Raw genomic sequence first — 27152 nt, 5'->3', positions numbered from 1 at the left:
CGGGGTGGCTGTGTTCTGTATGCTCACTGTCCGTCTTCTGCATCCTCACAGCTCTCGTCTGTCCCGGTCCTTAACGTGCGTTAATACTTAGTGCGATCACTCCGAGGAGAACTTTTTAAAGAGTAAGCTAAAAGCCTGGATTTCAAATGTGGAAAGTTAGTTAAAAATAACATCGGAGGCTGGATTGCAACTTTTTAAGGAATCTCAAGTTCACAGTGGCACCTCGTGTCTGAAACAAAGCTGTCCGTTCATTAAGTTTGGTAATTAATCTGTGCTGTGTTGGTTAATTTATGGGCATTTCTAAAATATTTTAAATTTGACAACACTTGTTTATTCTAGTAAATGATAACTAAGATCTGCTAAGTAAGACTACACCTCAGTGGTGAAACCTGCAGCTGTGTGTGTATATATTTCTGGGATTTTTCTAAATCTGCTTGTGACGAAACATGTGTTGCTACAACTGAGCCTTAACCCCAAGCCAGACCTTCGTAAGACTGAGTATACAGGTGGCGAAAGCCAACAGTTTAGCCAGGCTTAATCAGGAGTGTTAGTAGTGGTTAGTCTGGGCCTGCAATGGGAAACGGTAAAAAAAACAACTCTTCCTTTAGAACGAGGGGTGTCGAAATGGGCTCTTAACTGGTTCCCCTCATGTTCCCAGTAACACCGTTGGTTTAATTATTTAATTAACTGCACAGTTGTAATCATTAAGCCAGACTCTGTGGTGATTTGTGGGTAGCTGCACCATTACTGAAGTGAGTGCTTTGTGTAATCAGTTGTACAAGATCTGAAGAATATTCCTATAGATGTCTAACTTAGTAGCTAATTAGCTTACTTGTTTAATTAACTGCTCAGGTCGGAACAAAACCCAGAAGAAATAAGAACTTGCAGGAGTTGAGTTTGAGACCCTCCCCCCACACTAAATCCTTCCACAGTGTTTTTAATTGTATAAAACCATCATGTTCTTAATTAAAATAGTTAATTAAGGTAGACAAATTGTAAAAATAACTGTACATTACATTTGGTCTAAATACTGTATTACAGTACCTCATGAATGTATTGCATATTAGTTATAGATACATCTGGTTTAATTACATACTGTATGTTTTGATATACAGGCAGGCTATAAGTTTCTGATAAAATAAAAATGGATAGTTAATATATTATAAACCAAGCTGTGTCCTAGATTCTTCTGTTTGGAGTGTGTTTAGCAGAGCTTTATTTGCGAAAAGAGAGAATTCTAGTGGACTTGACAGTAAGGTGTTGTGTGTGTCTTCAGTCCCCCAGTTTCACCTGGAAAAAGTCTTTTGGCAGCAGATCTTGTCCCCAGAGGGACAGACAGGGACAGCAGGACAGAGTACTGCAGAGCCCCCTGCTCTTGTCCTCCTTCCTGTAATCACAGCATGTGTGAAAACCCCAGATTACGGCCGATCGGCTGGTGTCTGTTCTGCTGAACACTGGCAGTGGGTCCTCTGGCTCTCTGGGCTTGTAGCTTGGTTTGCCTTTGGCAAGCTCGACAACTGTACAGAAACTGCTTTTCCACTCAAGAGTCGACAGGCTTCCAAGAGATGGCTTTTTATTTAAATTTCGTGTATTTAAATTACTCATTATTTTAACTTGATTGAAACTCAATTACGAAACTTGAAAACACAGACAGAAAAGAAGCGATAAAGATTAATTTATGCTTCCCTGTGTAGGAATCTCTGTTGAAATGTCTGTCTCTCAGTGCAGTGAGTATCTGGAGTTTTGTGCTAGGTTTTTTCCTGAGCAATTTTTATTTTTTTTTATTTTCATTTTAACTTCAGCAAATCTCACATCATCTTTGCCCCAATTGCAGAAACTCTCGAGCCTTGTAATCTTCTGTAGTCACCATATAATTTCTTCTATGTTAATTACTTCTGGTCTGCTTTGTTTAACTTATGCTGTAGAGTTCAGCTGCTTAAAGATCTCTTGTACTTGAGCATGCACCACATCTGACTGCTTGTCTGACAGTCTATCAATTTAATAGTTATGACATTTGTTTAAATGCATGCCTTTCCTCTTATAAAATCCAATTCCACTTGTAATGTATTCTTAAAATGAATTGTTAATCAAGTGCAAGTTGGGTCTCTAGCTAATTGCTAATTCTTGCTAATGCGTGCTTGCTAATTCTTTGTACTCTGCTTCCTACTTGTCCTTTTATGAATATTTAACTTTTGAAAAGTACTGGTGTCTGATCCAAACAGAAAGGAAACCCCTGTCCAAACACAACGTCGATCCCACCTGGTTGCTTCACAGCGCCCTCTAGTGCCAGCTCTTGCACGAGGTGTCTTGTGCAAGATGGCAGACATCTCTACCACCATGGTGTTCATCACAGCAAAGCTGTTTTTCCCGGGACTGAAGTGCATCGTTAATCCTGGTCTGTGGCACCCCCACAGTGCCGGCTTTGTCCCATCGGTTATGGTCAGGGCTCTGGAGAGCCCCAGTCCTTAGAGAAAAGACTGGGTCTGCATGGTAGCTTGTGCCAGTGTAGGATCACATGCTGGGATCATCTGGGATGGGAGCAAGGCCGGGGGTTGGTATCTGGTGGGCAGATCATGGGTAGGGAGCCTTTCTTCCGGTCCTGGGCCCCTCTGGACAGAATGGACCAGATGCTGGTCCTCCCTGTCATCTAATAATTATAATGAATAATTCATTACACTTCTATAGCACATTTCTGGACACTCCACTCAAAGCGCTTTACAGGCAATGGGGACTCCCCTCCACCACCACCAGTGTGCAGCCCCACCTGGATGATGCGTCGACAGCCATAGTGCGCCAGAACGCTCCCCACACCACAGAGACCACAATGACCACAGAGAATCAGGACCTTGGTTTAACGTCTCATACGAAGGACGGTGCCTTTTCATGATATAGTGTCCCCGTCACTATACTGGGGCATTAGGATCCACACAGACTGCAGGGCGAGCGCCCCCTACTGGTCCCACTAACACCTCTTCCAGCTGCAACCTTAGTTTTTCCCAGGAGGTCTCCCATCCAGGTACTGACCAGGCTCACACCTGCTGGGCTTCAGTGGGCTGCCAGTGGTGTGCTGCAGGGTGATATGGCTGCTGGCCATATCGGGTCTAAGTGCTCTCTGCTGGGGCTGTGTGCGGGGCTGTTCCTCTGAATCTCTTAAGCTGATGCCTGCGAGGGTATGGACTCAGACAGAGGAGGCCAACTCAATCTCGCACTGTGTGTCAGAACTACGGCACCGCAGTGGGGGGGGGGTGGAACAGCTAGAGTGGCATCGCTTGAAAGAAGGGTCCTTGCAGGTGATCTCACTGCTATTTATTTTTCCTGCTGGTTTCTATGGGTACTTCATAGCAGAACCCTGGTCACGGCTACTTATTGAGGTTGGAGGGGAGGCGTCTTCATCCTTCCCTGTTTTTTGGTGAGGGTTTTTCCACTTTCACGTTGTCCATGAAGTCTGCGTAGAAAATGAGGTGACCCCAGCAGTGGGGCTTCAAACGGCACAAGGTGACGGCTCTTGTTTTAATGTAGAAAGTGCAATATCCGTAAACGCTCACTACATATAAAAATAGAGGTGGAACGCCTTTTAAAGTATAAATGGGTTTGAACACCTTGTCCTCTTGCCATCGCCCCCCCTGCTCTCTGCCCCCTAGTGGCTGGTGTGTGCGAGTGCGGTCTGCATAGGGGGTGCTGGGGGGGATGTGTCGAATCACGCGCTCTGTCGCAGGAGGGAGGGGGCGGAGGGGCTCCGACTGAAATATCCAGGCTCATCTGGGAGGCTCGTCCTGACCCTGAACCCGACTGACCTCCTAATTAGCTGAAATTAGAAATAGATTTTTCAATTAGACGTTTCATGACCACAGAGAATCATAACAAATCTTTTTTTTTTTTGCTGTTAGGGTCTGTGAAAATATTGAATCGTTTCCCCCCTCCCCCGCCCCCCCCCCCCCCCCCCCCGCCCCAGAGGAACAAAGATTAATTTCTCGTGTGCCTTCTTATGTGCAAAACGAGGTGAATGCATAAGTTCGCTTGAAAGAATCTTGACTTTCTATTCATTTAAGTAGAATGGGACTGTCTTGCATCTTGGCAAGCGGCAGTGTAGGTCTGCCTGCAGGCTACATGGTTGTTACAGCTCGGCCACTGTGTTAAAGAAGTCTGCTGAGTAAGTGAGACAGGAGGTATCTACTGCTGCTCTCAATACAAGGCATGTTGCTGTATGTTAATCCAAAGACATGCGGGGTTTTCCTCTTGGTGGGCTACAGCAGTGACCTCATTGCTCCCGTGCTCTTCAGAAGTTGCTCACAAAAATGTAATATCGTTCAGCCCTTTAATTTATGCATAGGTCCATTTTCTAACCGCTTCATGCAATTCAGGGTCAGGGGGGGAGCCGGAGCCTATCCCAGCAAGCAGTGGGCGCAGGGCAGGATACACCCTGGAGAGGATACCCCTCCAGCCCATCGCAGGGCAGACAGAGACACACACACGCACTCATACCAGTTTTCAAAGAAGCCAACTAGCCTGTCTTTGGACTGTGGGAGGACAAGGGAACCCCAGATGATCGTGTAGGTTTCCTGGGGAGAACGCACAAACTCCCCGCATGCAGCAACTCAGGAATTGAACCCCAGAGCCCATGAGCTGCGAGGCAGCAACGCTAATGCCAAGCCACTGTGCTGCCCCTCTTACCAATTTCTTTCTTGAATCTGCTTCTCTTCACCTGGAGAGGAGCTGGCGCTGTACCGCGCACTGAAGCTTCCCGTGTTATCTCCAGTCCTGTGCAGTGCTCCGAGATGCCGTCATGTGAAGGGGGCGCTACAGAAATGTGCGTTTTGCAGTTTGTGCAGGAACGTGCTCGCTATGGAAGGAGATGGGACTGGGGTTGTCAGTGCTCTCAGCCCCTCTCTCTCTCAGTCGACCCCAGCCAGCCTTTCTACTTCGGCCTTCCAGCTGAGGTGGTTGTTTTCCGTTGCCATCTTTCTCGTTGAGAGGCGTCGGGCTTCTGGAAGAGGGACTCACGACAGTGGTGCACAGGGGATCTGTGAACCGCCATTGGCTTAATTACTCGAAGGGTGCTCCGACGGCTCTGTAATCGCAGTGCGTGTTCCCAGCCGGTGCCTGGGAGTGGAATATCGAATTATTAAAAATAACAGCTGGGCCAGCCATTTGCAGAATTGATTATATAAATAGGTAAGCTCCTTAGCTAACGGCAATGACCATCTCCTGGCCACCCAGTAGTATTTGGCCTCCCCTAAACTGCTTAAGACGTTTTATAGATCAGGAGCCCGCGGATTGATGGGATCAAGCACTTTTCGTTGCCTTTGGGTCGTGGCCTGAGCTGATTTTGTTGATACCTGGTTGAAGGAGGAGGAGATGCATTTTGTTTGTAAATAAGTGGCGCATCACAAAAGATTAGGAATTAATCCCTTCCCTGCCCCTTTGATCTGCAGCTTGGCCTTCAGTCTCCATTTGTGCTTGGAGTGTGATGCAGCGCTTACAGGGTTGCCTCTCATGGGCCTTGACCTTCCAGCAGATCATCAGTCTGATGCCACAACTGTCCCTTCTCCCCCAGTGACAGGATCAAATGTCATGCTGAGAAACCACAGTGCCCTAACATCACAGTGGGAACTGTTATTTAATGTGCAGCTGTTGCTCTTTGTTATTGATTCTGTCAATATGTTAATGTTAATATTTTCATTCATCTCCTACTTCGTCACCACCGCCACTGTTTCTGATTTTTGATTAACTTTTGAACGACCAGAGGGTCTTCAGATTTTGATCCAACTATAATGTTTATTATGCAGCTGAACGTGTCGTGAGGTTAATCGATCCAGTTTAACTCTGGTTCTCTTCTCCAGGTGTAAAGTAGGTGATGATATAAAGAGACCAAAGCAGTCTACTGGGCAGTGGTTCTCTCGCGTTGAGCACTAGGACTAGTTTGGTCAAGGGTGTTTCCGAGGAGCTCCGAGCCCTCGTCTGTGGGGGCTGTTGCAGCAGTGCTGCAGCCCGCCTTGTGGTTGTGCATTTGTTGTGCGACTCTGCCTTGCGGTCACTGAGCATCCACGTGTCGCTGTCCCTGCAGGAACATGGAGGAGGTGGTGCGGTTCCCCACGCTGCCCCCCCGGCGGCAGCTCACCTATCAGGCCAAGCAGATGATTGCCAGGGAGATCGAGCTGGAGAAGATGAGGAGGGCGGAGGCCATGCTCCAGGCCCGGAATCCGCAGCGGGTGAGCTAGAGAGACACGTGTGCATAGAGGCACAGTGTTTGTTCACCAGTACGTACACGTGCATGCATAGAGGCACAGTGTTTGTTCACCAGTACGTACACGTGCGTGCATAGAGGCACAGTGTTTGTTCACCAGTACGTACACGTGCGTGCATAGAGGCACAGTGTTTGTTCACCAGTACGTACACGTGCGTGCACAGAGGCACAGTGTTTGTTCACCAGTACGTACACGTGCGTGCACAGAGGCGCAGTGTTTGTTCACCAGTACGTACACGTGCGTGCACAGAGGCGCAGTGTTTGTTCACCAGTACGTACACGTGCGTGCACAGAGGCACAGTGCTTGTTCACCAGTACGTACACGTGCGTGCACAGAGGCGCAGTGTTTGTTCACCAGTACGTACACGTGCGTGCACAGAGGCGCAGTGTTTGTTCACCAGTACGTACACGTGCGTGCACAGAGGCACAGTGCTTGTTCACCAGTACGTACACGTGCATGCACAGAGGCGCAGTGTTTGTTCACCAGTACGTACACGTGCGTGCACAGAGGCACAGTGTTTACAAATACACACACATAGATGCAGTGTGTAGCAATCCCCTTGCATTCACCCTCAAACTAGGCCTCCCTCTTTTAGGTCTTTGGGAGTTAAACCTGATCTCCAAGATTTGGTGAATAAAGAGGCTTAGAAGACCTTTTAAAATCTGTTATTTATTCATTCTTCATTGTTGGGAAAGAGTATTAGAAAGTAAACCGTTTTCACGAAAGAAGATGCCGTCAGCATTTCTACATGCAGGCCAATTCTTTAGGACAGTAATTAAAGATTAATCGGGACATTCATGTTTTATTGAGTTGCTGTAGCCAGGCTGGGCAGAGCACAGAGGAGATTCAGGATGGGGTTTATACCAAGATCCCAGGATGTGAAACCTGGGGCTCTGTCCCTGTCTGCACAGGCAGGGGCTGCAATATGAAGGCCTTTGTCATGACCAGCCCTCCTCCCAGCAACCATGCTACCATGGACTAATGGATGTCACCCGGTTCTCAAACGAGTGGACTGTCAGTAGCCCTGGTTTGTGCATATTTCACTGATTTGGGGGAAAAAAACAGACATCCTGGTAGTGCCCAATTAATAATTTCCACAGTCGATTTACTGTATATTTCCTGAACCAGACTGTTCTCAGTGCAAAGTAAAGCAGACCTTAAAGTGACGGGGTGCAAGCAATCCACAAGACTGCTAAAGAATAGGTTTAACAGGTTTTCTGTGAAGAAGGCTTCAAAGGGTCCTCCTTTTTTGCACTATTCCAGTCCTGCCTCCAGATGTGCTGAGATGAAGCGGGGGCAGAGATGGATGCGGTGCGTTATTTAATCTGTGAGCCCTGAGCCTCTGGCTCGCAGGATTACCTCACTCTGCTGTCCATATGCTCAGCAGCTCCTCCAGTTCTCCCCCTGAAAGTGCTGCGAGGGAGCGGGGCTTGGTTATTTCTGTAATGCCTGCCCATGAATTGTTAATGGCCGTGGATTGGTTGGCTGCGCTTTGCTGAGTTTCAGCTTGTTAATTACGCCTAGGGGACAGAGAGAGAAAAGGAATAGAGAGAGAGAGAGAGAAACACCAGGCGTGGGAATGGGAGGGGAAGGCTCACCGAGTCCAGGGGAAAGCTGCTCCTGTGAGAACGCCCATTTTCTCTCTTGTTTTGGATAAACAAAGCTCCCGTGACGCTTCTGCAAAGACGCCGCAACTCAGCCCCGGGAGGAGTGCATGCTGGGAAGCTGGGTGATGCTCAGCCCATTTCTAAGCCGTGAAAAAATTAGCAGCTGTAGACTTATGGAGGTCCTGGTCACTCGTCCAGCACTGGGGTCACTAAAATGCCCTCTTATCTCAAAAGGCTTGGATAAATGGGCATCCCAGCGTGTATTCGGGAAGAGATGTGCTACACTGCAGTTCTGATCTAGTGTTGGAACCCCAGTCTAGTGCTGGACCATATAAATGATCCATTTATTGTGTATACAAAGCTGCCGTCCTGTATGCATGGCGCTTTTTGCTTGTGTCTATGTCCAGGTGCCTTGACCATGCTGGCTTTTGTCGTTGCAGGAAGAGGAAAAGGGCCAAGGGGGGAAGAGGGTGCCACCCCAGGGTCCAGCGCCCAAGGAGGGCATCAAGAACCACCAGCAGAGGCTGGAGAGCATCGTAAAGCAGGCCGCCGTGGAGACTGCCAAGGTGAGACCTCACGCCCCCCCTGCAACAGCCCTGTGCTTCCCAGAGCGGGCCACCAAGTCATTTTCCTTCATACAGAACATTAATGTCGCATTTAACTTTACTCCTGCAGCCTGAACCACACTCAGAAAAAGATGAATTTGCAGGAAGACCTTTATCCTGATCTTGATCAAGGCTACCTGTGTTGCCGAAATCATTTCAGCATCCGCTCCTCATACAGTAGGCCCACGTGTGTTTGAAAATGGAGGAGGGGAAGGCAGGCTGGAGTTCAGGTGTCTGTTTTGTAACCTGTGACGCATTTGACCATGGACACTGATAAGTGATAAGCAGCATTCCCTCGTGACCTGGAAAAGCATGGAAATTCATGATCTCAAGATGTCCAGCACAGTTAAAATAGCTGATTTACACTGAACAAGTCGGCACAGGAAAATGGATGCAGATGTCCGTATTGGATCTCTGTAGCTGAAGTCAGGGCTACTCAATTCTACATTCCTCTCCCTTCCCGAACTGTGACGATTGATTCCTCTAATGATCAGTTAAATAACTAAGGAGCTGGTTGTCTCAGAATTGTGTAATGGAGACGTTTAGGGGGATTGCAGAAATCGAGAAGTCTTTGCTTACATTAATTCAAGCTAATGGTGAATAAACTTAGAAGTGGTTTCATTCACAAGCAGCCGTATTATTTGCGGTCTGGGAGTTAGTCAAGCTTGTTTCCGAGACAGGCTGTCGGATTCCTGCAGCCGATTTAAACCTGAGGCCTGTGAGAGGTGGTAGCAGGGGGCATAATGGAAAGATGCCGAAATGCCCCTGAAGGGTCACTTCACTGAAGGGAAAATTCACCTTGAAGGTGACCACATGGGTCTCCCCCCGCAGAGCTGTGCTGCGGGAGCCTCTCTCGGCTGTCTTTTTGTGCGCGTCTGTGCCGCAGTGAGCAGCTGCTGGCCCTGCGCTGGAGTGCGGGGGTCTGACGGGAGACGAGATCCGCTGCGTCAGGTCTCCCTCAGCGCTGCTTCTCCCAGCGCACTTGTCTCAGGTGCACCGAGTCAGAGAAGAGCTGATCGGTGCCAGCAGGAAGCTAATGCACACTCTTAATTAATCCCAGATACGGCAACGCTTTCTTAAAACGCTTCTTTTAATTGGAAGCAGATGTGCCAATATCGCAGGGCAGTTCAGTTTTTACCCTGTTTTCCGTAAAACTGCTGCCCACCTACACGGATCAACATTGTCGCCTACGAAAGCGTGGATGCAGAAGGTTTAGGAAGAGGACAGGCCATTTAACACTTGTTGTTTTCCATTGAACTGAGTGATTTTGTTGCAGGGTCAGGCTCATTGGAAGATCCCAGTGCTTTAAGTGTTTTTAGCACATTGCTTGACACTTTATTGAGCACACTAATAATTCTCGGATTTAATAAAGGTGTTGTCTGGTACCAGAGGAGAATCCAGTAATGTAGTTGCATCATTTTGTGACATTAGCACAACATCATAGCGTGCTAACATGCTCCACGTACAGGTGTGAGGCGTGCAAGACATTCAGTCCTGTGGTGAGGGGCACAGGGAGGAGGCAGACACACCCCTTTAACACCCAGATAAGCCGCCCTGGCCCTGTTGCGCCCTCACCACACACAGCCTGCTAGCAAAGCGCGGGAGATTAGAGCTGTAATCTTCTCATCCTCTGCCGATGATCGCCTGTGTGTGTGTGTGCGCGAGAGTGCGTGTGGGATTCTCTCCCCCTCCGTGTCCGTTTCTGTTGTGTGTTTGTGTGGGGGGGAGTTTCTGCAGCAGTGCTGGCCGGTACTGAGCGCGCGAGAGAGACGAGGGTTAGAGCTCCTGCAGGTCTACCCTGTGAAAAGTGTTTTGTTTATCTCGCGAGTGTAACTAGCGCGTGCCCTTGGGCTCTGGAGGTGTCTTGATTTATATGAGGGTGTGCTGCTGAAAAACACATTTTGGGAGGGGGTGAAAAAACTAGTTTGTAAATTTTGTGTTGTGCTGGGATCGGCCTCCTGGTTGCTGGAGTGCTGCGTTTTTGAAGGGCAGAGTTCAGCGAGTGCCAGTATATTCAGTAGGCACCTTGCACGATAGTGGGGCTCTTTATAGCAAATTATTATAATATATAAGTATTTACATCACTGGATTTCTTAGCATTGCCCTCCTCTTACAGAGCTACTCTTAAAGAGATCCCGTGCTTCCTCCTGAGCTCTTTAACCCCAGTGTCTGTCCACACGTTCATTGTTATCCTGAAGATGACTCGCACTCTTTGATTGTGTTCTTGTAGGCTCGTGTGTTTTAAGCGAGAAGTGACAAGATATTTGTTTTCCTTTTGTACTATGTCGTTTTAATCCCAAGATTACCGTGGCCTCACAGCGCTTTCTTCAGCGAAATCAGGAGAGAGAGGCGCATCCTTGTCATTTTCCTGATCCGCTCTGTTGCAGGAGTACAAAGGGAAGGTGGTTATGAAATCCGACGCCTCTGCGTTCTGAAAGTATTTAATTTGCCGGAGTCTTCATCCATTAAAAACCCAAAGAGTAAATGCTTAAGCGAGATGTGCTGGTTAAGACGTTTGAGGGAAGAAATGCTTTAAATGAAAAGGTTGTTGGGGTTTTTTTAACCACAGCACCCGTCACAAACATGATTCCTGAAAAAACGTCAGGCCCAATATTGACTGCTAGTCCAGTGCCAGGACCATACTGGCTGGCGCTCGGGTAGCCTGTCGTGCGAGGCTGTACTGGTGCAGAGAAGCTGTCTGTGAGCAAGTTAGCCCCACAGGGCAGTCGCATAATGAGCCCATGTGGGAAAAAGACACACATAAGAGGTTTGTTTGTTTTTGATTCCTCGGCAACGGGCAGCTTGCTAATGACGGCTGTCCTTTACCTGTATCCAACACAGGGAAGATCTCTCTCCCTCTCGTGCACTTCCTTCTCCCTCTCTGCCGCTCTGCAGCGTCTGACAAAAGTGCATACCTTCAATACGCACAAGTAAAGGGCGGAGTGGTGCCTCTGTGGCTAAGGATCTGCTACTGTGGCTGGGAGGTTGCTGGTTCAAATCCTGTGGCCGGCAGAGGAATCCTACTCCGCTGGGCCCCTGAGCAAGGCTCTTAACCCCAACTGCTCCAGGGGCGCCATTTAAATGGCTGACCCTGCGCTCTGACCCCAAGCTTCTCTCCCTGTCTGTGTGTCTCATGGAGAGCAAGTTGGGGTATGTGAAAAGACAAATTCCTAATACAAGAAATTGTATATGGCCAATAAAGTGATCTTATCTTCAGCTGCATCTGCAGCGCCTGATCCTAAATCGCCACATTGTCACAGGCAGAACACAGCACTAAACGGGGTGGGGGGACAGTAGGACCTTCATCTGAATTTGAGATGAGGCCTGTCCTTGCCCTTTCATTCCGTAGCTCCTTAGTGCTTAGCTAAAGGAAACCCTGCGAGAGATGAAACTGTGGAAAGATGCATTCCTCTGCTATCTCGGTCTCTCCGATCTCTGCTGAGACTTTGTGCTCACAGGGGCTGCCTGACAGATCTGGATCGTCCTCCTATGGGCAAGGAGGCTCTCTCACTTCATGGACTCACATTCTGCACTACACAGTGTATTGAGAGTGTTGCAATTATTGAAAATGCCCTTTGCCGAAGTGGGATTTCACTGTGCAGCCTGTTCTGTTTTCCTGCATTCGAGCGTGTGTGTGTGTGCAACATTAAATGGCTGATGTCCAGCACACACTGAGCGCTGCATTTTCTCCTCTCGTCTAATCTCACAGCAGTGCTTTGCTTTCTGGGAAGGACTGTCACCTTTTGATGAAGTGTGACCAACAAGAAAATCAATGGGTAGCATATCTTTACATTTTAATGCTTTTCCATCAGTTGACTTGCACACACATCCCTATTAGCTCTTAACAAACTGGATGGCTATCGGGCTGCTTCTGAAGGCAAACTTCCCCCCCGTGTTAATGTTGCTCCTGGCGGCGCTCCAGTTGGCCACTCTAATAAAGCAGTCGGATTGTTCCCCCCCCCCCCCCCAGCCCTGCTACAGCTCCACTCTGACTCCGCGATCCGTGTGGCAGGAGGGGGGGGGGGGCGGCTGTAGGCTGCTGTAGATATGAAGTAGGAGCTGCAGTAATGCTGCAGGATTTCTGAGCCTAATCCAAGCGCCGCTGGGAAATCAGGTTAATGGAAGGATAGGTGGCTTTAGCTGCGTGGCACGGACCAGATCCTCTTTGCATCCTGGCACCCATACAGAGGGCAGGGCTGTGCTGCCAGTCCCAGCCTGGCAGTGCCAGCGGGTGAGACGTATTCACCCGCAGGACTTCCTGGTATGGAATCGCTTCATTTCTCAAAGCCGGACGTGTGGTGGCTTGTGCTTGGCGTACCTCTCTTCTTGATTGGTGCCTGTTTTCGCTCCCAGAGTTTGGATTTATATCTGTTTTTGAATGGCAATCCGATGTGGCTGTGTGCTTTTGGTATCTGACGCTCCCGTCACACAACAGCTAACTGTGTTCGGCGGGCATTCTCGGGAGGTTCCTGAAGCCTCAGCGAGGGAGTGGAGTGTGTGCTAATCTTGTGAAGTTTTTCTTTCTATGGAACAGGAGGCAGAGGTGTACTGGTGGAGTTAGGGGTCAGTATGAGCCACGGTGATGTCAGTGGTGAGACCTGATTGCTGGAAAGGTCTTGTGTGACTGGGAAGGACATCAGTAAGAACTGCTGTAATATACCGGGTGCAGATTCCACATATCGTTGCATGAAAGAAAACGGGAGACTTGATGAGAATTGCTCTGACCCTTTTTCAGGACCCTGGAAGTGTCACATTTCCCTCTGAAGATAAGATGCTAGAGCACCCCTTGTGACAGCTCTCCTCCAGACCCTTTGAAAACGTGCCCAAATGCTTTTAGGTGTGCCGCCCCAGATTCAAAATTCTCATTAGCCGGGGTGCAATGCGTTGTAATCTGTTTATTGGAAAAAGCCATTCAAAAGTCAGAGGCCCATGAAGATAGTGTTGTACCTCTACCCGCGGTGTGGTGGCTCTGTGGCTAAGGGTCTACGCCTGTGGCTGGAAGGTTGCTGGTTCGTATCCCGCAGCCAGCAGAGGAATCCTACTCCGTTGGGCCCCTGAGCAAGGCCCTTAACCCCAACTGCTCCAGGGGCGCCGTATAATTCGCTGACCCTACGCTCTGACCCCAAGCTTCTCTCCCTGTCTGTGTGTCTCATGGAGAGCAAGTTGGGGTATGTGAAAAGACAAATTCCTAATACAAGAAATTGTATATGGCCAATACAGTGATCTTATCTTACCTGCAGCCTATCTTGTCAGTTTATGGGAGCTAAGCAAGACTGGCCCTGGTCAGTACTGAAACAGGAGATCTCCAAGGGAAACCTTAGGGCCCATTGTGCAAGTCCAGAATGAAATCTAGCTAGTACCCTAGTGTTAATGCCTCTGCTCCTCTGGCCAGTGTCACAGAACATGCAATGACCAAGACGTCAGCAACTCAGTTCAAAAAGGTCAAAACCTCCTACACCACAGTATTCCCTGGTATTGTGCTGGGGTTTTGAAATTTCTCATCCATCAGTATGTATGTACTGTATGAATTGATCCACCAACACCACGTTGTTGCTGACCAGTACTGACCACGCCCAGTCTTGCTTGGCCCTCAAGATCTGCCGAGATCAGGCTACAAGGTGATGCCTCTGTCCACGATTAGGGGAGACACATTTCTGATTTTCTGGGCATATATGCGAGATGTTTTTTTTAATTAAAGTTGTTTTGAGAAAGTGGTGATTTTGTTGTTGTGTTTCAGCCTGAAGTGGATTTCTTTGGACGAGCAATCACCATTAAAGAGAAGCTGGTGTCCACAACTGCCACAGGTAAGGGATATCCAATTCTAAAGTTCCTTTTCCTCTGTTCTGCAGCTCTGATGGTAGATGTAAGACTATTTTCAGGTTCAATCATGTGTTATATAATCCCCTGCAAACACTACATAGAATATTATACAGTATGTCCCGTCCATTCCCAAGTAAAGTCGTTTTTAATTATGGTGCATGCTACAGGTTCAAAGGTCAGTGCTGAATCGTCTGTGTAAGCCTATCCGTGAGTTGAGTGCATCCTGAAAGTAAAATGACTATAACAATATACGGTTATTGTGCCAGAGTGTCATCGGAAAGGCTCTTAAACCCAGATGCATGTATGTGATGGCAGTAAGTGCACCGTGATCCCATATATGTGTCTAAATATGCTGCTCAGACATGGCTAAACGAGAGGATTATTTTGGGGTGGATTAGCTGTCATCTGGTGCAGCCTGTTGGGCTGGCCGGGGCTGGGCTGTGGCCGCTGGGATTAGCGGCTGTAATCCCTGTAGTGAATGGAGGCACAGGAGCACAGCAGGCCTCTCCCCACCACTTGAGTTTAATACCAGTCTGCACTGGGGGAGGGGGATGGGGGGCGATTTCTGCTCTGATTGATAGCATACTGGGGGTTGGGGGGTACAGATGCAGTTTGACATGATGCAGAGGGCTCAGAATGGTCAGCGAGACAGGGAGGCGGTGGTGTGGTACCCAGCCATGGTCCTGCTTTAGAGGAAAGACTACCGCGAGCTGCCCACAGGCTGTACAGCAGTGAACACCCCACCGTATGGCTCAGTGCCCCGAAGTTGGTAGTGCTGAAGCTGAACACAGCACCCCGAGCACCCCTCGACACCCCAGCCTGTTCCGATTTCATCTCCCGTCTAGAGAAAGACTGCAGGTATCATCGAGCAGTGACGTTCTGTTTGTCCTCCTAGAGCGAGCTGCAAATAAACGCATACAGTAACAGCCCACAGCTCACCCTCTGCTCTGCCCGCTCAGTAGTGCAGAAATTAGGCGGGCAGTCTGCGCTGTGATACTGCAAGGCAGGCTTGGCGTTGTGCCTGCGCAGGGGCAGTTGTGTCTTATAAGCGACAGCTTTACCCAAACGTGGCACGCTTGCGGACGAACGCCAGTAATCAAACTCCCATCGCCATACGAGGGCTGCAGATTGGCCTTAATGCTTTGCCGACTTGCTCCGATCTGGGATTCTCTCTCCGCAGCGGAGCCGGGCAAGGGGGCGGCAGAGCCGAGGATCGGGAAGGCGGTGGGGAGCAGCGACGTGTGGTTCCGCTTCAACGAGGGCGTGTCCAACGCCGTCCGCCGCAACGTGTACATCAAGGACCTCCTGTGAGGAGCCCGCCGCCGCTGGAAGCGGTCAGTCCACTCGAGAGACGATGCCTTGAGGTACCGGCAGCCGGGAGACTGTCACTAGCCTCACGGTGCGGGGCTGGGGACCTCTGTGGACCCATTTGTGTGATCCGTTGCTGTCCAGACTCCAATCTCCAGCTTCCTCTGCTGCTTTACATAAGGGATAGTCCTTTTCATCTTATGGTAGTAAACAGTTTATGCACACGTGTGAAGATACACATACCTCAGGCACACAAACGACATGGTTCAAGCCGTCTAAAAATCCTCTACTTTATTCAATATGACAAACGTTTTGTAAAACATTCAATAAAAAAATTTGTCATTTATTTATTGCTGTTTATCATTAAGCTAGTACTGTATGTGATCTTATGCATAATTCCCCAAAGCACTCTTTCAAGGTATAGTTACATATATATATAGACAGAAAAAACTTCATATATATATAAAAACAAAATTTAATAGACCCAGATCCTTGCCTTCCTGCACAACTGTCATAGCAATAGACAGATCTTCCTGTTGGATACCTCGGCCCTGACCTTTGACCCGTCAGGGGCCTGCACAGATTTGGTTGACATCTGACAATAGCACAATTACATTCTCTTTAAGGAAACAGTGTACAAGGCAGTAGTTGATGGTGAAATGGCAAGATGTTTGGGGGGGGGGGAGTTTTGTGTGTGGAATTTGAACAGCAATTCTTCAAAGCATCTAAAACAAGACAGCGCCCATTAACTTAGCGGATCAATCAATCAATAAATAAATAGATTAGGTATCTGTACACATCAAGATTGGTCAGCATGAGGATGCGGTACGTCGTCACGTTCGCAAGGGCGTGAGAAAAATGCCAGACTGCAGAAAAGAAGAGCAGGCAGGGAGGGGGGACAGCTGGGGTACCCCCACACTGGGCGACAGGCTGCATCTTGAGATTTCCGGGATGCGCTTGTTCCTTGGAGTTTGGACCAGTGCTCGTGAGTCTCGGGTTGTTTTTTTTTTCAAGTTTTGGTTTTTGGCAGGCTGCAATTTTCCTGACAGTCTGACGGAGAACAGAAAACCGTCCTTCGCTGGCAGTGCGACGTTAACTGCTTTAAGTTGTGGTCTGTTGTACTTAAAACACGCAAGCAACGACGATAACCTAAAAACAACTGAATTTTCAAGATAGGACTATGATTGCATACGTGTATATATTTATTTCTTAAGGATAGTGGCATTTCCATTCCCCGCGACGACTATGTGGAGATTATGATTTAGCATGGTTTTCGTCGGGGGTGTCCTGTCCTGGATGTCGGCTGTTTTACATTCACCGCGAGAGGGGAGGGGGGGGGCACTCGATCCTGCGGGGGTGGCTGCCAGCGCGGCGAGAGGGGAGCGGAGGGGGGCAGGGGCCGCGCTGGCATGGCTAGCTTGTTAAAGGATGGCGCATTTGCCCTTCTCCACCCAGGGGTTGTTCTTCATGAGCTCTGGGTTCAGGAACGGGTCTTCGGGCACCCCGTCCTCAATCCACTTGACCAGGCTGGGAATAGCGGTGGGGGAAAGAGAGAAGCAGAGAGGGGGTCATCAGAGACCTGGATCATGCTGGTCATGCTTTACCCCCTAACACTCTCCCATTCGCAGAGTGCACCTCTAATATTAGTTGGCCTGTTAGGCAAAAAAAATGGGCTTTCACACAGCATACAACTTGAGGACTTGTTGGCCACATCAACAATGGGTACAGAACAGCCAGATGTCCTTTTCCTGCATGCACACCATCACGCACACACTGGTCACACAGCCAGCACAGTGCCTTGTCTTTATCTAGAGGAGCACGTTCCCCATGGTTACCCTTTACACTCAAACCAGGTTACATGGCTTTAAGTGCAGTTTTCACAATACTTTAATCGGCCATCATCTATTTAGAAGCACCCTGTACTGTATAGCCTGCACACACACAATGGGCATGCACAGATAGGACCTGGAACGACGATGATCAGAGGCTGAGAGCTGCGTGCAGGCGTGTGTCTGTTGTGCGCCTGGCTCTCCAGTGCCCCTGAGACAATAGTGCTAGTCTGAAGCGGGCAGTGGCTATCCTGCTCTTATTGATCGAGTCCTGGGGTTATGCTAGGTCACGGCAGGGTGGAGAGGGAGGAACACCGCAATCTCTGCTCGAAGCTCTCTGCTAGAGAGGCCTTTAGATGCGATGGCAGACAGTGTTGAGTGCCAGCCTGTTACTGCATTGAGTTCACCAGGGACCGATCTGACAAGAGTGCTGCCAGGAATAAATGTGCAGTGATTCCCAGTCTTATCTCCCTTCAAGACTATTAGTAAGCCAGAATCTCTTTAGCATGAAACACTGGAGGCGTATTGTATTTCTTGAAATCTGCACTCGTCTCTGCTCAGAAACTCAAAACAAGTTTTCCGTTACTAGTGCTATACAAACGCCCGAGGTACGTGCATGTTTTGCGGTATAAAGTATTTTGTTTCAAATGATGTGCATACTGAGGATGCCAATGAAAAAGTGGCCTTTCGCATCCTATAAATTTGTACCTGACATCTAGCAGCAAGCAAGTGGGAGGAACTGGCACAGGTTCCTGCTTGGACTGAAAATATGACAGATTCACAGTGTTGGTGCAGAATGGTGTCCGGGAGACAGTAGCCTCTATGTTGGGAATGTTTAAGGGCGTTTTCTCCATCCATAGAACTGCAAGAGCCTGTGTCTGTGACGGTCCTTATCGTCATGACTGCATTATGTTATACAGCTCAAAGGCTAATTAAATCTGGAATCTGGAAGGGAATCTCTTTGGAAACCAGCAGCACAGGGGTTAGGAAATGTGCAAAGGACTTTTAAGGAGTGCACTTGATCCTTGCAAGGGGAATGTTTCACTGAAATCACACTTCTGGTCTGAGCATTCACTGAGCTATTGAGCATGAAGAGAGGTTAGTGTGAGCTGTGATTGCGTTATCCCATGTACTGTCTGTTATTATTAAGTGAGCTAGACAGCATAAGATCATTAGGAATTCATCTTTTCGCATACCCCAGTTTGCTCTCTCAGACACACAGACAGGGAGAGAAGCTTGGGGTCAGAGCGCAGGGTCAGCCATTGTACAGCGCCCCTGGAGTAGCTGGGGTTAAGGGCCTTGCTCAGGAGCCCAACGGAGTAGGATTCCTCTGCCGGCCGCGGGATTTGAACCAGCAACCTTCCAGTCACAGGCGCAGATCCTGAGCCACAGAGCCACTGCCCCGCAGACAGATCCCCTGTGCTGTGGAAGGCGTTCCTGAGTGGCAGGGATAGATGGGGTAAGGTAAGAGAGAATGCAGTTTCCACACTCACTCAGTGACGGTTTTGGAGGACTTCTCTCTCTTGAAAGCCAGCTGGTACTTCAGACTCTCCACCTCCTTCTTCATCTGGGGCAGGTCCATCTCATCCATGACTGCGAGAGGTTCGTTCCCTGGAGACACACTGGAGCACATGGGAACAGCTGGTGAGCCGCAGACCCCAGCACAAGCCCTTTCCAGCCCACACACCACCCCCAGTGCTCCAGGCTTACCTTTCCTGGCCTCACCTTTTACCTTTCCACGGCCCAGACCTCTGCTACTTCTAATCCAAGCATCCCCACGGGCGCCAGAAGCTTTCCTTTTGGGGGTATGAAACGTTGGGAATGGCTTTTTTGTTCTGTTCAACAGGCTGCTGTAATTTTTCCATGCCCAAAAACGCTGTGATGATCTGGCCCAGTGGGTGATATACTGGCCGCCCCTTGCGTACAGCAGAGCTGCTGATCCAGGCGTAAATGCGTGTGGAAGTGTAGTAAATCGATGAATAAGGCTGTGCTCGGGAGCCACAGTAATGGTAAACCAAGAACACTGATATAGGAGCACCATGATGAAAGCTGGAGTAAAGTAATAACCACAGAGAACTGTGAGGTTAACATCTCCATAAGATATCTGGACCCCTGCTGTCTGGCACAGCTTGGAGGTATTGCAACAACTGTTATGGGAGACTGGAGTCCTGAGTCAGTCTGAAATGACACTTAAAATATGCCTGCATGGCTCACATCTGCCCCAAAAATGAGAGAGCTTTATCAGAGAGCCCAGGGAGGGCTGGGGCTTAGGAAAAGAGCAAGAGAGCGTTTCAGTTCACCTACTGTCGCCCTGCTGTTTTCACCTTGACCAAGTCTGCACCTGCATCAGAGCTTAGCAACTGCTGTGACAGATTGGCCGCTCTCCGTTGCCCATGGACTTCATGAGTTATCGCAGATCGTTTTTTCCGTTGCGATGAAGCATCCCCTCCACACAGTGCTGTTGGATCAGATGGTTCAATGCCCACCGATGCACCACAGGGAGGTCTCAGAGAGATGCTTTTTCCCCACGGTCATCTGTGTATTGAATAGCTCCAAAGCATTTTACGATTTTTTTTTTATCTTGGACTTGTACTTTTTACTGTCCTCGTCTTAAGAAGGGTGCGCTACATAGTTTAATCAGTTGTGTCAAGGTACTGTGTTAAAAGTCTGTTTTTTGGAGCAGCTGTCATGTCTGTGTAGTGTTTTTATGCTCTTTTATGCCAGGGAGCTGTGTTGACAACTTAATATCCCCCCCTTGGGGTGTAAGAAAGTATCGGATACTCGTGGTCAAAACGAGCCCTGCTTTACTGTAGTCTGCAGGTGGTTTGACATCTCTCAGTCGTCCACGGACAGTAATGCTGTTGTCATGTTCTGCTCGGTAAGTGCACATCCCCTGGGCTAGTTATTTAATGCAGTAAATGCAGGATGCAAGTATGGGCCTTTATCATTATAATGTATTTGTCTGATGCTTGTTTCCAAAGCGATTTGCTTTTGTACACACTTGTGTGACAGCAACCTCACCTGCTGTGGGGCTCGAACCCGCCGCCACCCAGTTCTGAGTCCCAAGTCCTTAACCTTTCCCTCCTGAATATTTTCTTAAGCTCCTGTAAAATGAAGTGGGGGACGCCTGATTCCCGAAAGTGGTAAAGAGTCAAACCGGCAAACCGCAGACAGGTTCCGGTATCGTACCCTTACTGTCCCAAACTTTGGCCAGTTGTGAGAAGTGAGGTAAGTGTGCTGGGGTACAGGCCAGCCGCAGGGATGGGGGGTGACAGGTCAGTGTGTAGCTCTTCTGGAGGAGCGTTTCCCTGTAGATATGACGCTGTACCCACCAGACGTCCACACCTGGGACAGGATCACAGGAGAAGTAGGTCGCCCCACGATTTATATTGAAGATTTATTTTTTTTTAAAAGGCGGATTTACTCTTGTCAGAATTCACTGGGGCCATATGTTATACACGGACACCTGCGTCGGTTTTTCTCTTTACGTACGACACAGAAAGGACAAAAATAACTTGGCAAAAAAAACAAAACAAGAGAGAGCTTTTGGGTTTTTTTGCAGGGGCCAAAGCTGCTCAAAAAACGGCTCTGAGCGTCAATTGCTATGACCGACACTGCTTAATTTAGGATCCGAAGGGGGGGGGGGGGGGGAATGTTTTTTTTTCTGTCAATGCCGAGTTACAGTGAGGACCTTTGGGGAAACACCCCGATACCGCCTCAAAACAGAACGAATCCGACCGGACCCGCAAACCCCCAGGCGCCCGCTGGCCCGTGCCTGCGCTCGGAATTGCCCACACGCGCATACTCGCCACTGGCGCCTTTTGCGTCAAAAAATAAAATGAGTACAATATTGCTAACAGACTGCTAATGTGATAACCATGTCAAAAAAACAACAACAATGAACTCGAAATCCGCAGGCCTGTTGCAAAAAAAACCCCCCGACAACTAATGGCACTAGGCTGTGATGTATATTAACCTGCACTGCAAAATGATACTCCCCCTCTTGTTGCGCTACAGCACTGTAATACGTAAAGGTTCGATTTCTGCCCCAAAATGTACCCTCATTGTAGCTAATAAATTACTCAGCAGGGAAAGTGCACTGAAACTACCTACCCCTGCGGCTCTGTACTGCATAGAGCGGGATTGTGCTCTCGTTAAAACTGCAGCCCGATCATTTATTTACTGGCGTGTCGACGCCGACCAGCCCCCTCTTCGCGTGATCTGAACACCCGCAAGAGCGACATGCTTTTGTTCCGACGGTCCGCTCCACCGCCTGTCGACCCGCTCGGCGAGAGTGCACAGGCTGAGGTGTGCGGCAGGGCAGCGGGCAGCTCTCGGTGACATGCCGCCCGGACGAGCGGGTGTGAGGTCCGGTCTTGTCACCGACCCGGGGGGGGGGCTGCTGTAATCGATGGACACCGAGGAGAGAACTCCGTTCTCGCCACACCGTGGGGCCGAGCAGAGCGGGGAACGGGGGAGTTACTTTATGTAACTGATCACATTTCATCTCGCTGAAATGCACGTCCGACACAAGCTAGAAGAAGAAGAATCTTATTATTGTTTATTTTTATTATTAATATATCAAAGCTCCTTTCTTATTTATTTTGGCATTTCTGGTTTCGATTAAATTGAGCCCCCAGACTGATCGAAGTAATTTTGTTGATACCCCACGACTGCAAATGCGTATTAAAAGACATCAACAACCACCGCTTCTTCCTGTGGTCGGTGTCATTCTCAAACTCGCTTACCTCACGGGGCTGCCGGGCTGGCCGCAGGTCTCTTTAAGGTGAAGCTGGAGAGAGTGCCCGTTTTAGAGGGGATGCTCTTCTTCCTGATGTCTTTTCCTTTTTCAAGGAAGAAGGAAAAAAAAAACACCCCTAAAAATTCCCAGAGGTAGTGATGACTTCTGGGTGGTTTTTTTTTTCCCCGGATTTTGAACGATTCAGCAGGGACTTGGTCCGCACTCGGTGAATAATAAAAAACAAAAGATGAACCGATGAATTGGGACCCAATTTCCCCCGTCGCGTTTGCTCGCAGCTCCGAGCGTTTGCGCTGCGGTCGTGATGCGGGAGCGGTACCGGCGGTGTCGGTGTGCGCGCCGCCCCGAGCCGCCTGTGAGCTCGGAGGAGACTCTGGAGGAAAGCGAGCCGAAGAGCCGGGAGAGGTGTTCGGTCTGAACTCCCCCTGTGTCTGCTCTCGCTTGTTATGACTACCGCTCAGCGCTAGTGGGGTGTGCTGACAGAACAGACTCGGGCTGACTTTTTTTTTTCCAGGGATGTGTATGTGTGTGTGTGTTGGGGGAGGGTTGTGGCTTCTCGCAGGTGGTTGTGACAGCTTTCGTGCGTGAGCTGCCCAGCCCCCGGTGTGCGACCCCCCCCCCCCTCCCAACATCCATCTCTTCTGTATTTTTATTTCCTTAAGAGGTCTGGCCACAGATCGTTAGAAAACGGGAAAAAAAAGAAACCAGTCAGCCGTGTCCCATCGGGGTCCCGAGGGCGCATAGCTGTTGCCCTAATATGGGAAGACAACCCCGGTGCAACTCTCGGAAGATTAGAACTCGCACAGAACGGGGCGGCTGAAAGTATGGAAGTATGCGGCCTCTGCTTTGGCCGATGTGCTTCGCTGATGCCACCTTATCGGGGCTGCAGGCTGAGTAGCAGCCATGACACCCTGGACATCTGGCAGCCCACTGCAGCTCAGCAGGCGGGAGCCTGCTCAGTACCTGGATGGGAGACCTCCTGGGGAAAACTAAGGTTGTTGCTGGAGGAGGTGTGAGTGTGGCCAGCAGGGGGCGCTCGCCCTGTGGTGTATGTGGGTTCTAATGCCCCAGTATAGGGATGGGGACACTATGATGTAAAAAGGCGCCGTCCTTCGGAGGAGACAGTCTAGACGGTGGTCATTAAAAATCCCAGGGCGTTTCTCTAAGAGAGTAGGGGTGTAACCCTGGTGTCCTGGCCAAATTTCCCCCTGGCCTTTACCCATCATGGCCTCCTAATAATCCCCCCCTCTATGAATTGGCTTCATCACTCTGTTCTCCTCCCCACTAAGAGCTGGTGTGTGGGGAGTGTACTGGTTGCTCTATGGCTGCTGTCACATTATTCAGGTGGGGCTGCACACTGGTGGTGGTGGAGGGGATCCCCATTACCTGACAAGCGCTTTTGATTGGAGTGTCCAGTAAAGTGCTACAGAAGTGTAAGGAATTATTATTATGTGTAGCAGCAGAGAATGGATCCAGTGGGGTCCTGGAGTGACTCATCTCGCTGAGCTCTGGGGTTTTCTACGTTTCAGGTACCAGCGGTGTGGGTGGAGGTGTGCTCTGGGCTCACAGCTGGAAGGCTGTGGCTCATAACCCAGGTGTGTGTGTGTGGTGTGTGTGGGGGGTGGGGGTACTGTGCTTAGATTGCTCTAGCAAAGAATCACCTTTACTATTCCTGTAATTTACCCTGGTCTTGGAGAGAGACAGTCCAGTACTTCTTACAGGTACCCTTTAAATGATCAGTTCCTAAAGATCTGGCCCAATTTAACTAAGATCAATTAAGTTCTTTATTGATCATTTGGAGCAGAAATCAGAATATCATGCAGCTCGTCGGAGCCAGCTCTCCCTCCATTGAAACATTACTTGTTTAATTCATCGGTGGCTTAAACTAGCGCCCCTGCTCTTTAAACCAGAGGTGCTTGAGGGTGGGCCATCACAGTAACCAGACTGGTGCTCTCCAGGAGCAGGGCTGGGGATCTCGGCTGTAATGCAGTGCCTTTTACCTTGAACTACAGAGGCTGGAGCTTGCGCTTGACCACAGGGGCTGCTGCAGAAAGCTGAGTCTCAGACTGTCCTTTCCCAGCCCGGTATGGCTGTGCTGGTCTGAACAATATCAACACCTGAACAAGCAGGTGAATACTATCGCTGCCTCTCTAACAGTTTTCTGTTCTAATGCTGTCTCCTCCCTGAACCGGCCTTCAGAACTCCCTCTCTTCCCGGATGGTCTGCGAGATGCACCCGATGGGATGATGACTAAATCACTTTGCACTGAAGCCAGGAGTGTCCAACAGGTCCCCTAAAGTCTTCACTTCAGAGAAAAGGGGTAATATCTTCCAGCATTGTAAAAAAAAAACCCAACAACATTTCACTTAAGACAGAACCCATTTCGTCCTGGAGCATTCTGGATTCGTTGTGCTCTGCAGAAATGTCCTTCAAATCTACTTTCCATCAGTAAAATCCAACAACAATGCAGCTGGTTCAACCTGAGAGCGCTCCGTCTGAAAAGAGTTGTGGTCTTCCGCAACAATTTGCATTGGCTTCCATAAACAGAAAATGATCACGGCACTGTGTCCGGGTCGTTTAGATCATTAGCTTAAGAGGGACGTGGTAATTAGAATGATATTAAAAGCTGAGCTCTTGCATACTATTTGTGTCAAGTACCTAGGTAAGTCTTTGGCTTCAGCAGTACTCAAAAGCACTATGGAGGAGTATAAAGGCAATGAGAACAAAATTAACAGAGGCTGACAGACTGAAGCACTGGACGTGTGTAACAGTGTGTTTTAAGCACTTGTTTGGTAATTACAGTTCTTAAGGGGACATAGGATACTGTCTAAAAATGGTGATAACTCTTCAGTTAATAAAGATACATGTACATCCATACAAGATGCATAACTAGCACAGGATTTTGAGAATTTGACCATGTATCTGTAAAATAAAGGAGCAGGGGAATGGGGTTCTATATCTCTGGCTGTAATGGGATTGAGCCTGGTTGGATTCCCTATGAAGTCTGTGTATTGTCAGATCAGGGGTCCCAGAGACCTCCCAGCAGAGTGCTACGGTACTCTGAGCATCTATAGAAAACAGGCCTACAGAACTCTGGGCACAGAGCTACATAACTCTGAACAGAGGCCTATAGATCTCTGGGCACAGAGCTACAGAACTCTCAACAGAGGTCTACAGATCTCTGGGCACAGAGCTACAGAACTCTCAACTGAGGTCTACAGATCTCTGGGCACAGAGCTACAGAACTCTCAACAGAGGTCTACAGATCTCTGGGCACAGAGCTACAGAACTCTCAACAGAGGTCTACAGATCTCTGGGCACAGAGCTACAGAACTCTCAACAGAGGTCTACAGATCTCTGGGCACAGAGCTACAGAACTCTCAACAGAGGTCTACAGATCTCTGGGCACAGAGCTACAGAACTCTCAACAGAGGTCTACAGATCTCTGGGCACAGAGCTACAGAACTCTCGACAGAGGTCTACAGATCTCTGGGCACAGAGATATATATATAATTCACTTCTCCATGCAGAGGCGCGACCAGGCAGGTCGTAGGTGTGCACAGTCATAATCGGAGAAAACGCAGGCCTCTGTGCGTTGTTTGTGCTCTGTTGCTCTGTGAGTTGTGTGGGTTTGCACTGTAGGGTTTTTTTGTTGCGGCTTATTTGATGTGGTGCCATTCGTTCTTGGAGCTCCACGATGTGTTCGTGCCGTTTTGATTTCTGGCTCTGCAGGTCTGGTGAATTACAAAGGGCTGCCCACAGACAGAGATTCTTCTTCTTCCACACTGTGCTATGAAGAATTAAAAGAGAAATACATGTGTTCTAATATGGCCGGACATTTCATTTACTGAGAGTGTCCCGTTCAGAGCTTGAAAGGGGTACTCTTCAATGTCCTGGGCAGTGGCGCTGTGGAGAACCTGAGGTTCAGCAGGCTTGGGCCAGTAACCCACTTGGTGCCATCCGGGCAACCAGCAAAGAAGCTTTCAGCAATTTTTTAAATCATCCCAGAGCTCCCACCTTGAGAGCCCAGGCAGGAGTGCCTTGAACAGAAGGGACTGCCTGATGTTCTGCTAACAGGAGTGCAATCAGGATGGAGTTTTTTCCTTGGTCCGAGATGAGCCTGCAATTCTGCAGGTGCTCTGTGAGTTAAGCCTGATTTGCATCTGTTTGGAAATGGTATATTTGCATTGCTCTCTTGTGGGGAGAGGGGTTTGCAAATCCAGGCAATAGAGAGCTCACCTAATTTACCTGCAGCACACAGGATCCAAATCACAACTCTGTAGTATGGTGGGGAGATGGAATTGTATATCTCTTTCAGATGTACTTGTGTTGGCATTCAGTCATTGGGTTGTTCTAAAGTTAATCCAATTAACTCATTACTTCGATAATGTTTTTTTTTTATTTGCCAAGTAAACCAATTGGGGGGGAAAAAAGCTTCACTTACAATTAAAAGTTGGAGACGGAGCGATCTTGAGCTCAACCTGCTAGTCGAATCATTCCATCGCCAGCCCTCGATCATGGGTACAACAGCAAAATCCCACCTGGAATTTGCACCCCGAGCCCTGTCCACTGCTCCATCCCGCTCCACGTCCGTCTGAAAGACTGTCACCTGCCAGGAAGTGGGGAGAGACTCCACTGCTCCTGGCTCCTGCAGCTGTTCCAATAAGGACACCAGCTCCCTTCACCCCAGCGCGGTTTCAACACAACCCAGTGCAGACACAGGACACAGGACACAAACAGCCCTGAAATCCCATGATACCAACCCACAGTACCACGAATTACTAATCACGATACTTGTTTGCATTTATTTAGTGCTTTACAGTCCATCCCAAAACACTTCCTCCATTGGATGGGAGAAGTTCCAGTAGGGAGCTGCGTCAGCATGCGTAGGCCGCAAAGGAACAAGAAAAGGTTTATTCTGTGCTGAAGAGAAAAGAGACAGCAGTTCAGCTGTGGAGGCTCCTTCAGGTGACTTCCTC

At 49.0% G+C, this 27152-nt stretch overlaps 2 protein-coding genes across 2 annotated transcripts in view; one reads left to right on the top strand and one right to left on the bottom strand.

The window, feature by feature from the left end:
- The window catches only part of chtf18 (CTF18, chromosome transmission fidelity factor 18 homolog (S. cerevisiae)), a 37201-nt gene extending 21277 nt beyond the window's left edge, over window positions 1–15924 (top strand). Inside the window, exons 19-22 of the mRNA XM_088936695.1 lie at window positions 6065–6209; window positions 8293–8418; window positions 14195–14261; window positions 15458–15924. Of these exons, the coding sequence (XP_088792821.1) occupies window positions 6065–6209; window positions 8293–8418; window positions 14195–14261; window positions 15458–15588 (469 nt within the window). The 3' untranslated portion in view covers window positions 15589–15924. The remainder of the gene's footprint in view (window positions 1–6064; window positions 6210–8292; window positions 8419–14194; window positions 14262–15457) is intronic.
- On the bottom strand, window positions 15860–22700 carry LOC148818460 (guanine nucleotide-binding protein G(I)/G(S)/G(O) subunit gamma-13-like). Its single transcript, XM_088936694.1, has 3 exons — window positions 22163–22700; window positions 18908–19036; window positions 15860–17112 (listed from the first exon to the last, which is right to left on the bottom strand). Exons 2-3 carry the CDS (start codon window positions 19003–19005, stop codon window positions 17007–17009), a joined length of 204 nt encoding a protein of 67 aa, XP_088792820.1. The 5' UTR covers window positions 19006–19036; window positions 22163–22700; the 3' UTR covers window positions 15860–17006.
- Between the last annotated feature and the right edge of the window lie 4452 nt (window positions 22701–27152).

This window comes from Atractosteus spatula, chromosome 18 (genome assembly GCF_055471065.1).
Source record: "Atractosteus spatula isolate fAtrSpa1 chromosome 18, fAtrSpa1.hap1, whole genome shotgun sequence".
NCBI lineage: Eukaryota > Metazoa > Chordata > Actinopteri > Semionotiformes > Lepisosteidae > Atractosteus > Atractosteus spatula.
The sequence above is the reverse complement of the archived record's forward strand: the minus strand, read 5'-3'. Positions and strand labels throughout refer to the sequence as shown.

Bases quoted from the DNA above. Each gene is read 5' to 3' on its own strand.
- LOC148818460 (XM_088936694.1), bottom strand. From the start codon at position 19,005: ATGGATGAGATGGACCTGCCCCAGATGAAGAAGGAGGTGGAGAGTCTG. The intron at 17,113-18,907 runs GTGAGTGTGGAA...CGCTATTCCCAG, and splicing joins TCCTCCAAAACCGTCACTGA to CCTGGTCAAGTGGATTGAGG.